This window comes from Lichenostomus cassidix, unplaced genomic scaffold (genome assembly GCF_008360975.1).
Source record: "Lichenostomus cassidix isolate B80296 unplaced genomic scaffold, HeHo_3.0 HiC_scaffold_42, whole genome shotgun sequence".
NCBI lineage: Eukaryota > Metazoa > Chordata > Aves > Passeriformes > Meliphagidae > Lichenostomus > Lichenostomus cassidix.
The window spans coordinates 576,888-589,520 of NW_028147241.1; the positions used below are offsets into that span (position 1 = coordinate 576,888).

The 12,633-nt window shown below is 51.3% G+C and overlaps 1 protein-coding gene across 1 annotated transcript in view; it reads right to left on the reverse strand.

Moving 5' to 3' along the window:
• The window catches only part of LOC146424105 (uncharacterized), a 261,931-nt gene extending 249,305 nt beyond the window's left edge, over positions 1-12,626 (reverse strand). The window contains exons 1-3 of the mRNA XM_085043916.1: positions 12,510-12,626; positions 9,887-9,965; positions 8,520-9,708 (exon numbers count right to left, since the gene is read on the reverse strand). Coding sequence (XP_084900042.1) covers positions 8,534-9,708; positions 9,887-9,938 — 1,227 coding nt within the window. The 5' untranslated portion in view covers positions 9,939-9,965; positions 12,510-12,626 and the 3' untranslated portion in view covers positions 8,520-8,533. The remainder of the gene's footprint in view (positions 1-8,519; positions 9,709-9,886; positions 9,966-12,509) is intronic.
• Between the last annotated feature and the right edge of the window lie 7 nt (positions 12,627-12,633).

Consider the following 12,633-nt stretch of genomic DNA (forward strand, 5'->3'; position numbering starts at 1 on the left):
TCCCTTTGCCCTGGCCCAACAGCAAAGTATAATGCTGTTGGGTTTGCCAAGGGCACCCTGAGTGTCCTTGGCAGAAGGAGGGGCTGAGACCTTGCTGAGAGCCCTTTGGAGAGGGTGAGACATTCAGTGATCCCTCTGCTCTCTGCAGGGTCTGCTTTCTTCCCAGGGTGACACAGGAATGTGATTTTGCTCTGATGGCAGCCAAAGGTGCAAACCCAGGGCAGTTGGGAACAAGCCCATCCAGCCCCTCACCTTGCCCTGAGCCACAGGGAATCCCTTTGCCTCTCACATCTCTCAGTGGCAAGCTCTGAGTGCAGCAGAAGTGCTGGGGATTTCTGACCTCAGACAACCAGGAATGGTGTAAGGGGAGGAAACCAATTTCTCCATCTTTTTCCTGCCTTCCATATCCTGTAAAACTGGGAGTAAAAATGCTACCAAATATTTCTACTTTGAGAGTGATTCCACTGACAAATCCTGAATACCCAGCCTTGTCCCTCTGCCAATGGCCACAAACCCAGGGCAGCAGGGCAGGGATGGCTCCTGGAGAGCCCCACGCACAGCCCTGGCTGCTCATGGCACACTCAGACAGCACAAGTGGAGCTCAGGCAGGGACCTGGATGAAGGTTTTCCCAGAGAAGGAACAAGGGTGGATGAGTCCCAGCAAGACAGCCTGCAGGGAATGGCAGTGGTTTGGCTCAAAGCAGCCTCTCCTGACTTGTCACTGTCTTTTTCTCCATCAACAGGTCCCCATGGCCAGAGGCAGAAAATGTCCAACAGCAGCTCCATCAGACACTTCCTCCTCCTGCCATTCGCAGACATGCAGCAGCTGCAGCTCCTGCACTTCTGCCTCTTGCTGGGCATCTCCCTGGCTGCCCTCCTGGCCAACAGCCTCATCATCAGTGCCGTAGCCTGCGGCCACCACCTGCACACCCCATGTTCTTCTTCCTGCTCAACCTGGCCCTCACTGACCTGGGCCCCATCTGCACCACTGTCCCCAAAGCCATGCACAATTCCCTCTGGGACACCAGGGACATCTCCTACTCAGGATGTGCTACACAGGTTTTCTTCTTTCTTTTCTTCATCACAGCAGAGTATTGTCTCCTCACCATCAGGATCTATGACCTCTCTGTGTCCATCTGCAAACCCCTGCACTGTGGGACCCTCCTGGGCAGCACAGCTTGTGCCCACATGGCAGCAGCTGCCTGGGCCAGTGGCTTTCTCATTGCTCTGCTGCACACAGCCAATACATTTTCCCTGTCCCTGGGCCAGGGCAATGCCCTGGGCCAGTTCTTCTGTGAAATCCCACACATCCTCAAGCTCTCCTGTGCACACTCCAAACTCAGGGAATTGGAGGTCTCTGTTTTCACTACCTCCTTAGCACTTGGTTGTTTTGTGTTCATTGTTTTCTCCTATGTGCAGATCTTCAGGGCTGTGCTGAGGATCCCCTCTGAGCAGGGACGGCACAAAGCCTTTTCCACATGCCTCCCTCACCTGGCTGTGGTCTCCCTGTTTCTCAGCACTGGCACATTTGCCTACCTGAAGCCTCCCTCCCTCTCCTCCCCATCCCTGGATCTGGCACTGTCAGTTCTGTACTCACTGGTGCCTCCAGTATTGAACCCTCTCATTTACAGCCTGAGGAACCAGGAGCTCAGGAATACCCTCTGGAAACTGAAAACTTGATGTTTATTACAAGCGAAAAACTTCCTTTATCCTTCTGCACATCACTCTTAATGCAAGTTATTACAGGCCCAGCCTGCCTTCACAGGTTATTGGCAGTAGTTATGGTAGTTGTTCTGTTTAATTTTTTTATTCTTCAAAATGGGTGTGCAACTAAGTTTTATGATTCAACCCTATTTTTTAACTGATTGTCTACCTTTTAAATTGTACTCAGAGACTGTGCAGATGAGGGACTGTGCTATGTATTTAAATAAAATAAAGGGCCTTGCATTGACTTGTTTGTCCAATATCCTTCATCTGATGCCATAGGAAAGCCGATGGCAGGGCCAACGTGCAGAGACAGAGAGAAAAGAGTCCCAGTACAGCAGCACAGCCAGGGAGCAGTATGCTTGCTCTTTCCAGCTCTGCTCTTCCCAACTCCACACTCCCCTTCCCAGCCCTTTGGTGGGTGTAAGGCCTGAGTGCTATGGCAGCTTGGTCACAGTCCTGCTGCATGGCTGTGCTGTGAGCACAGGCAGGGACAGGCCATGGGCACTGCTGGGACACAGCTGGCCTCCAGCACAGCAGTTCCAGCAGCAAAGGGCATCTCCTGAGGGCACTGCAGGAAGGCTCTGCTCTCCCTCCAAAGTCACTCTTGGGAACAGAGATATTCTATTTTATACTACATTTTATCCTAGTGCTACTTTACACAGTACCTTATCACTTCTAAATGCTAAATTCATATCTGCAAAAGCCAACATTTGCTATCCACTCATTTACCACACAGAGGGTTGAGCGGCCGACTCAACCTTCCAGGCTCCGAGATTTTCTCGTCCCTGTCGCCTCTCCTGCTCCCGCTGTCAGACACTCTGCTGCTGTGGAGTCTCACACATCTAAGCCATCACTGCTGCCCCACCTTGGGCGCCACATGTAGAAGTTTTCATATTGTCACTGAATCTGAGGGAAAAACAAAAACCCTCCAAAACATTTTTAATGTTAGAGAGTCCAGGCGTTACTTTATTATCTGACCTGGACGTTGTTCTGGCCAGGATGTACCACAGAAATCATCTCATCCACACATAGCCCAGCTGTGCAGAGAGAATCATTCCATGATACATGGCTTTTACCTGATTTTCAGATATTTTATACAGTAAAAATACATAGGAAAGCATTGGGTCAGTGTTCATTGGTCTATAGTTGAGCAAACGCCCAGTATTCAGTTTCTCATTGGATCTGAATCTCCTCGCCTCTGATGTTAATTAGATTCTTCATTCTTCAGTTTCCTTTCTGGGCCAGGATGTCTTCACCCCTGCTGGAGGTGGTCTTGGGTTTTAGATATCCACTGATGTCCTGCTGATGCTCTGCTGATTGCCTTTATCTTTGGGTTACTTTATCTTTATCTTATCTTTATCTTTACCTTATCTTTATCATCTTTATCTTTTACCTTTATCTTTGGGTTCCTCCCAGTCTGTTGATATGCTGAGTCCATCAGACCTCACCTGGTAGAACAATGCCTTGGAAAGAAACTTAAAATTCCTTTTCTTTTGGGGTGAAGACAAATAAAACCTTTGACTAAAGTTATACAAACTTTTTAACTGGGTATATTTTCCAGCAAGTCCATCAGCTCTGGGTTGTGCATTAGGTTCAACTCCTCATGGCATTTTCCCTGAGGAAATCCTCCATGTTTTTGGACTCAAACTCTCCATTTTTGAGGTCAAAGTCTCCATTTTGCAGGTTTTCTCTCCATGTTGGGGTGTTTTTCTCTCCATTTTTGATCTCAAATTCTCATTTTTGGGGTTTTTTTTTTCTTCATTTTTTTTTCTTTCTATTTTTGAGCTCAAACTCTTAATTCTTGTGGTTTTCTCCAATTTTGATCTCAAAATCTCATATTTTAGGGTTTTTCTCAATTTTTTTTGGTTTCTCTCCATTTTTGGGCTTAGACTCCCAATTTTTGTGTTTTTTCTCCAATTTCGGGATCAAACTCTCAATTTTTGGTCTTTTTTCCCCATTCTTTTTATTTGTTTTGGATTTCGTTGTGTTTTTCTCTTAACTCCTCCCAGCTATGATGGTGACAGAAATCACAGCCCTGGGCTCCTCCAGGGACACAAAGCTCATTGGGCTCTGATGAATGGTAAGGAAAAGTCCTGAAATCCCCCCAAATACCTTCAAAAATCCCAAAAACACCTGAGCTGGAAAACCCTAAAAAGTTCCCAAAAGACAAACAAAAATCCCCATAAAAAATCAACCAAAAAAACAAACAAAATGAAACCCAAACATAAAAAACTCTCTAAACCCCCCAAAAAATCCACCCTGAAAACCCCTGAAATGGAAAACCCAAAAATCCCCCAAAAACACCAAAGAAAAAACTCCCAAAAAAGCCCCCAAAAATCCCCCACAAATAAACCTCAAATCCAATCCGAAATGCCCCAAAACCCCCCAAATTACCCCAAAAATCCTCCCCCAAAACACCCACAAATCCTCCCCCAAAAAACCCACAAATCCCCCCAAAATCCACCCTAAAATCCACCAGAAAAGCCCACAAATCCTCCCAAAAATACCCCAGAAATCCTCCCCAAAAAACTCCCAAATTCTCCCCAAAATACCCCAAAATTCTTCCTGAAAATCCTCTGCCCAAAACCCCCAAAATTCCCTCTTAAAAATCCCAAATTCCCACCCAAAAATCCCCAAATTCTCTTCCAACCACACCACTTAGAGCTATTGGGGAATTTGGGGGAATTTTGGGTGTAATTTGGGGGAATTGTGAATGGATTTGGGGTGAATTTTGGGAGTAATTTGGGAAGGATTTGGGGTGAATTTTGGGAGTAATTTGGGAAGGATTTGGGGGGATTTAGGGGGAATTTGGGGATTTGGGGTGGATTTTGGGAGGATTTTTGGGGATTTGGGGTGGATTTTGGCAGATTTTGGGTGGATTTGGGGTATTTTTGGGTGGATTTGGGGAGAATTTTGGGGTAATTCAGGGGAATTTTGGGTGGATTCGTAGTGGATTTGGGGGATTTTTGGGCATTTGGGATGGAATTTGGGGTCAATTTCAGACAGATTTTGGGGGAAATTTCAGGGAGAATTTGGGGGAATTTCAGGGGGAATTCAGGGTGGATTTTGGGGAAATTCAGGGGAATTTGGGGAGAAATTTGGGGTAGTTTTGGGGGCAATTTGGGGCAGATTTTTGGGTAAATTCAGGAGGACTTAGGGGAATTCCGGGGGGACTTCGGGGCAAATTTGCAGGAATTTTGGGGGGATTTGGGGGGGATTGAATTTGGGGGGGATTCAGGGAGAAATTTCTGGGGAATTTTGGGGAAATTCAGGGGAATTTGGGGTTGAATTTGGGGGAACTTTGGGGTTGAATTTCAGGCAGATTTTCAGGCAGATTTTGGGGTATGTTTGGGCAGATTTTGGGGTTTCTCCTGACGCCCTCTCCCCATTTTCAGGGCTGCTTTTGGGGATTTCTCCAGAAGTCTCAATTGGACCAAAATTCCAGAGGGATCCGGAAATCCCAAATCTCTTCCAAGTCCCTCAGGAGGGGGGAGGAGAGATTTTTGGGGAGGGGGAGATCCTTTTTGGAGAGGAAGAATCCCAATTTGGGGAGGAAAAATCCCAATTTGGGGATAAATTTGGGGAGGGATAATCCAATTTTGGGTCTGGGGGCTTCCGAGTTGGGGATTCGGGGCAATCTGGAGATTCCCGAATCAGCGCCGATGATTCACGAGTCGGCTCTGGAGATTCCCGACTCTTTTCCTGCGATTCCCTAATGACCTCTGGGGATTCCCGACTCTTTTCTGGAGATTGCTGAATCTGCTTATGATAAATACATGTCATAATGTTGGCTTTTCGCAAATATTACAATGGATACTATTGTGATAAGTAAAACTTAGTTCGCAAAACTGCAAGAAAGAGGAAAGGGCCCCAACCCCACACACCCTATCAAGACAAAACCGAATAAAAAAAGGAAGGGGCCCCTACCCTGCACATCCTGTATCCTGCAATTGCTGGGAGTGGGCTGCTTGTAGAATTCCGCTTGGGGGGGGGGGCACTGCGGACGTGCGAGGAAGAAGAGGAGCCTGCCTCCCACGACCACCAAAGGGCAGAAGAAGACCCCCTAGCAACACCACAATGCAGGTGCTGTACCAACTCCGGAAGCTATACGTGGCCAGAAAATAGAGACTGCATAAAAAGGGGGGACTCTGATTGTCTCGGTGCGGTGTCATGGGCAGAGCACAGACTGACCGGCCGCCTAGTGCTGCTTTGCTCACTACTCGCTTGCCTTAAATAAATCAAATTATACTTAATTGGACATTGTCTCTGATTGATTATTGAGACCTAATTATAACATGCTCAGGGGATTCTGGGCAATCCGGAAATTCCCGAATCAGCACTGATGATTCCCGAATCACCTCCAAGGATTCCCAAATCACCACCGATGACTCCCGACTCTTTTCCAGCGTTTCCTGACTATCTGGTGATTCCGAAATCACCTCTGGGGACTTCCAAATCACCTCCAATGATTCCCAACCCTTTTCCAGGCAATCCAGAGATTCCCAACCCTTTCCCAATGATTCCCAACCCTTTCCCAGCCATTCCCAACCCTTTCCCAGCGATTCTTGTCCCATTCCCGGGAAACCTGGAGATTCCCAACTTCCCCCCAATGATTCCCAGCCCTTTCCCGGGAATTCCCGCCCCTTTCCCGGCGATTCCCACCGCTGTTTGGTGCTGGCTCTGCAGGGCAGGAGTCCTCGGCCGCAGCTTTGGTCTCTGCGCTCGCTGAGCCTCAGCAACGCTCAGCTGCTCCGCCTGGAGCCGCGGAGGAGAGCGGGGGGATTCGTGCTGCCCTCTGGTGGTGTAAAGGAGGGACTGCAGGGCTGCGCCATGGTGCTCAGCCGGACCTAATTAATGCCTAATTAATAAATTAACCCGTGCCACCCCTGGTGTTGTAAAGGAAGGACTGCAGGGTCATGCCTTCTGCCCAGCTGGACCTAATTAATTAATTTACTCGACCCTAATTAATTAACTCCTAATTAACCGCACACTGTGCTGCTCAGGCTGCCCGCAGACCCTGACCTAATTCAATCAGTTCCATTTTTGGGGTGATGTTGGGGTTTTGAGGGCAATTTTGGGATGTTTTGGGGGAGATCCCTCCCCGAATAAAAAACAACCTCGCCTTTTTTGGGGTCTCCAGTTTGGATTTTGGGGTTTGGGGGGATCTAGGAGGGTTTTGGTGAGAATTTGGGGAGATTTTGGGGAGGATTCTGGGGGGAATTTTGGCGACACAAAGAAAAGGAGGGAGGGAGGGAGGAAGAAAGAAAGAGCAAAAAAGAGAGAGAGAGAAAGAAAGGAAGGAAAAAAGGAAGGAAGAAAGGAAGGGAAGAAAGAGAAAGAGAGGAAGAGAGAAAGATCGAGAAAGATTGAGAGAGAGAATGAGAGAGAGAATGAGAGAGAGAATGAGAGAGAGAATGAGAGAGAGAATGAGAGAGAGAATGAGAGAGAGAATGAGAGAGAGAATGAGAGAGAGAATGAGAGAGAGAATGAGAGAGAGAATGAGAGAGAGAATGAGAGAGAGAATGAGAGAGAGAATGAGAGAGAGAATGAGAGAGAGAATGAGAGAGAGAATGAGAGAGAGAATGAGAGAGAGAATGAGAGAGAGAATGAGAGAGAGAATGAGAGAGAGAATGAGAGAGAGAATGAGAGAGAGAAAGAGAGAGAGAAAGAAAGACCAAGGCCAGGAACTGGGAGAGACAACCACAATTCCTGAAGAGCAGATGGGCTCAGGTTGACATGTTCTGCCACCACAGCTATGAGATCATCACCCTTTCCTGGCCTGGGCAGCCCCAGAACACCCAAATCCTCATTAATTTTTTCCTCTGAACCCCAAATTCACTCCCAATTCCCCAATTCACTCAGTAAAGTGTTGCAGCTTTACACCTCTTTGTTTAATTTCCTTTATTTTACCTCAGTTTTGGTTGCACTGACAGGATGAAGAAGGAAATTATTTAGATTGGAAAAGACCTCCAAGATCACCTAGCATTGCTTGATGACACCAGAAGAAACAATTACACAGCAGGTGAGATTTTTTAGGGTGTAAATTCAATAAATCAGCTCTTCCCAATGAATTTCCGATCTCAATCTGAGTCCCAATGGATGTTCCTGCCCCTGCATTTGTCCAGGTGGCCACACGGAATCAGGAGGACGTGGAAGCCACCAGACAGGTGTCTTCGCAGCGTTGGTCACAGGGAGTGAGGGTCACCAGGGCTCTTCCCAGTGTGGGTCCTCTGATGGGGGATTGTGTTGGTTTGAAAACAAACCAGTGGGAGATCACAAGTCAAGACTGAAATTAAAAATAAGTGAAATAATACAAGGAAAAGCACTGACAAAGTCAGATACAACCTAACACCCTGTTAGGGTGGTAGTAGCAGTCCAACTGAAGTAGTCCAGTTGAAGCAGTGATCCTGTGAAGGTCTAGTCTCCAGCTGAAGATCCAGTGGTAGCTCTGGTCCTCTGGGAACCCAGTAGACAGGGCTAGCTCAGACAGTTCCAGGGCCAGGTTATATCCAGGTGGGAACACCTGGCTCCTCCCTCCTGGGCAGAGCATCCCACAATGGGATGAGATAAGTCCATGAGTCACACGGTGAGTCCCTGATGGCCCATTGCCGGTCATGGGGGGTGGGTCATTAGCAGCTGGTAACAGCTAACGGATGGCCCATTGCCTGTCATCCGGAGTGGGTCATTAGCAGGTGATAGCAGCTAACGGCCCACAGCTGGTGGTAATAGAATACTTAACTACATCTATATTGCAACCTACGACAGGGATGAAGTGGGAGCAGCACATGAAGCTCTTCCTGCACTCTGGGAACTTGCAGGGCTTCCCCTACTGGTGGCTCCGTTGGTGTTTGGTCAAGTGAGAACTCCTGGAGAAGCTCTTCCCACACTTGGGACACTCATAAGGTCTCTCCCCGGTGTGGATGCGCCGGTGCCTGATGAGGTGGGAGTTCTGTTTGAAGCCCTTCCTGCACTCAGGGCAGCGGAAAGGCCTCTCGTCTGTGTGAATCACCTGGTGCTGGAGAAGATTGCTGCTGGTCTGAAACATCTTCCCACACTCAGAACACTCATAGGGTCTCTCCCCAGTGTGGATGCACTGGTGCTTGACAAGGGTGGAATTGTCCTTGAAGCCCTTTTTGCAGTCAGGGCAGCGGAAGGGCCTCTCGTCTGTGTGAATCACCTGGTGCTGGAGGAGATTAGAGCTGCTCTGAAACATCTTCCCACACTCAGGGCATTCATAGCGCCTCTCCCCAGTGTGGATCTTCTGGTGGATGATCAGGTAGGACCTCTGGCTGAAGATCTTCCCACATTCCCCACACTCGTAGGGTCTCTCCCCTGTGTGGATCTTCTGGTGGATGATCAGGCAGGACCTCTGGCTGAAGCGCTTCGCACATTCTCCACACTCATAGGGTCTCTCACCGGTGTGGATGCGCTGGTGGGTGATGAGGGTGGAGTTCTGTTTGAAGCCCTTTCTGCACTCAGGGCAGCGGAAGGGTCTCTCGTCTGTGTGAATCACCTGGTGCTTGAGGAGATCTGAGCTGGTTGGAAACCTCTTCCCACACTCAAGGCACTCGTAGGGTCTCTCTCCAGTATGGATCATCTTGTGGATGATCAGCTTGGAACTCTGGCTGAAGCTATTCCCACATTCCCCACACTCATAGGGTCTCTCCCCTGTGTGGATCCTCTTGTGGCGGATCAGGTGGGAGCGCCGGCTGAAGCTCTTCCCACACTCCAAGCACTTGTGGGGCTTCTCCCCATCATGAAGCTGCTCAGGAACCTGCAGTTCTGAACTCTGATTAAGGCTCTGGTTGCCTTCCCGGCTCAGGGTGGGTCTTTGCTCCTCAGAGCACCCTGGGCTGGGTTTGCAGTCCCTCCTTGTGCAGCATCTCTGGGCCTTTTCCTCCCTCTTCAATTCCTGGCTCGTGGAGCTGCTCAAAACAGCCTCTTCCACGAGGTTCTGCTGCAAGGATTTGTCCTCCCTGGTCTCCACCCTTAGCTCACTGCCTGGGGGAGGAAGGACAAGGAGAGGATTTGGGATTTGCCTCCATGCCACAGGGAAGGGGAAGGAGATCCCCCCAGTCCATCCCCCAACAGCAGCAGGGTTGTCCTGCAGCCAAGGGTGATGCTGGGCTGGGAGATGGAGGAGAAGAGAGGGGGAAAGGGGCAGTGACTTCCTCCTCACCTGCCTGGGGGTCCTGGGGCATCTTCCTCTTCCTTGCAGCTTCCTCCTCCATCCAGCTGAGGTTTGGGAATGGGAAATCCTGGTTTGGAGAAAAACAAGAACTGACTACCTTGGGTTTGAAGGTCACCCTGTCCAATTCATCTCTAGAAGTCACCACGGCTCTGGGGTTCATAAAAACCTCCAGACCACCAGGATTCAGCCCCAGAAAAGACTCTCCCAGCAGTTCTCCCTCTCTGGCCTCTCCACTCTGGGGTTCTGGGTTTCCCCCTGTCAGGGCTGCAGGGGTCCCATGTCTACTGGGGGTTCCCCTCTCCAGCATCCCCACTCTCCCCAGACTGATTGAGGTCCCAGGAATCCCAGGGGATCCCCCTCTCCAAGTTCCCCACTTTGGGCTTCTGGGGGTCTCCTCTCTCTGGGGTCCTGCTTAGGGGAGTCAATGGGTTTGGGGGTCCCAGGGATCCCCTCTCCCCTGTTCTCTCACCACGCTGCCAGGGGTTCCCCAGCTCTGCCTTTGCCCCTCTCCATTCTCCCCTCCCATGGCTCTCCCAGGAGTCCCCAAAACCAGTGTCCCCCACCCAACACTGGGTCCCACATGGTCCCCACGTGACCCCAGGCAGAGCCCAACCCCCACCACGGTGGGGATCCACATCCCCCCACCCCCCACCGGGGCTCTGCCAGCACCGCCATGGGAACCCCCAAAAACACCTCCTGGGGACACCCCAATGTCCCCCCGAGGGGCATTTGCATCACCTGACTGGAGCTTACTGGGACCATGTGGGGAGGAAACTGGGGACACATTGGGAGCAACTGGGATCATGCTGGGAGCAACTGGGACCATACTGTGGGCAACTGACTGAAACTGGGGTCATGCTGGAGGACACTGGGAGTAACTGGGAAAGACTGGGATCACTCTGAGGGAACTAGAACCTTACTGGGGCAGCTGGGAGTGCCTGGCAATGACTAGGAGCATCCTGAGGGCAACTGGGATATACTGGGAATGTTTGTAACCAAACTGGGCTGAATGGAACCACACTGGGAACAGTTGGGACCATGCTGGGGGCAACTGGGAGCAATTGAGAGTGTCTGGGGCCACCCTGGGCAGGACTGGGACTATAGCAGGAGCCAATGGGGGCAAATGGGATCATACTGGAAGGAACTGGGAACAACTGGAACTATGCTGGGGGCAACTGGGATCATACTGGGATCACAGTGGGAGCAGCTGGGTGCATGCTGGGTGAGACTGGAATTATACTGGCATTGACTGGGAGTGGCTGTGGGCAACTGGAATGATGCTGAAAGCAACTGGCAGCAAGTGGGAATGACTGGCAGCATGCTGAGGTCAACTGGGATATACTGGGAGAGACTGGGAGACACGGGGATCATACTGGAAGCTACAGGGCTCATGCTGGCATTGACAGGGAGCAACTGGGATCACACTAGAGGCCACTGGCATCATACTGGGAGGAACTGGGATCATACTGGGATTACAGTGGGTGTCAATGGACTCTGACTGGGGCTTACTGGCAGCTACTAGGCCCATGCTGGGAGCCAACTGGGGATACACTGGGAGCAACTGGGAATGACAGGGTGCATGCTGGTGACAACTGGGATCTACTGGCAGTGACTGGGATAATCCCGGGGGCAACTGAACCATGCTGAGGTAACTGGGAGTTCCTGGGGATGACTATGAGAATGTTCAGGGCAACTGGGATATACTGGGAGTGCCTGAGACCATGCAGGTGGTGACTGGGACCATACTGGGAAAGACTGGGAATGTGCTGGGGGGAACTGGGACCATACTGGGGGCAAGTGGGAGTGACTGGCATCATCCTGGACTCATATTGGGAGTGACTGTGACTATGCTAGCAGCAACTAGGAGAACTGGGAACACACTGGGCAGAAGAGGGAGGAACTGGGAGCAACTGGGACCGTGCTGGGGGCAAATTGCACCATAATAGGGAATGAGTGGGAGTGACTGGGTTCATACTGGGAGCAACAGGGATCCTAGAGGGAGCGAGGGAAGTGACCAGGGTCAGACTGGGAGAGACTGGGCTCATACTGGGAGTAAGGAGGAAACTGCAACCACACGGGGCGGGGTGTGGGCGGGGGGCGGGGGTGGGCAACTGGGCTCATACCGGGAGTAGCCACTTGCAGGACCCGGGAGCCCTGAGCCCCTTTCCCGGCCATCCTGCCCCCAAGCCACCAGATTCCCCCACCAGGGCTCCCAGCAATCCCAGGCATTGCCGCGGATTCCCCGCTCCGGGCTGCTGGCGCTCTCCTCTCCCTGCGGTTCTGCTTAGACAAGCCGCGGCTCCCGGAGCTCCCCAAAAGCCGCTCTCCCCCACTCCCCCGCCGGTCACCCTCTGGCCCCGGGCAGAGCTTGGAGGGCCCGGGCAGAGCCCAATCCCCACCGCGGGGGGACCCGCATCCCCCTGCCCCCCATCGGGGCTCTGCCCGCACCGCCACCGGGACCCCCAAAAACACCTCCCGGGGAACCCCTCATGTCCCCCCGAGGGGCAGCTGCGGCTCGACTTTGGAGTCCCGAAAACTCCAAACATCCCCAAAAAACCCCAAACGCAGGGACCCCCCGGATATTTGGGGCGAGCTCCCCCTCCCCGCTCACCTGCGGGATGGGGGCGGCGATGCTCCAGGGGGGCTGCGAATTCAGGGAGACCCAAACCGCGTGGCTCCTCACCGATCCTCCTTTGGCCCTCCTCTTCCTCTTCCTCCCGCTCTGTCTCTCCTCC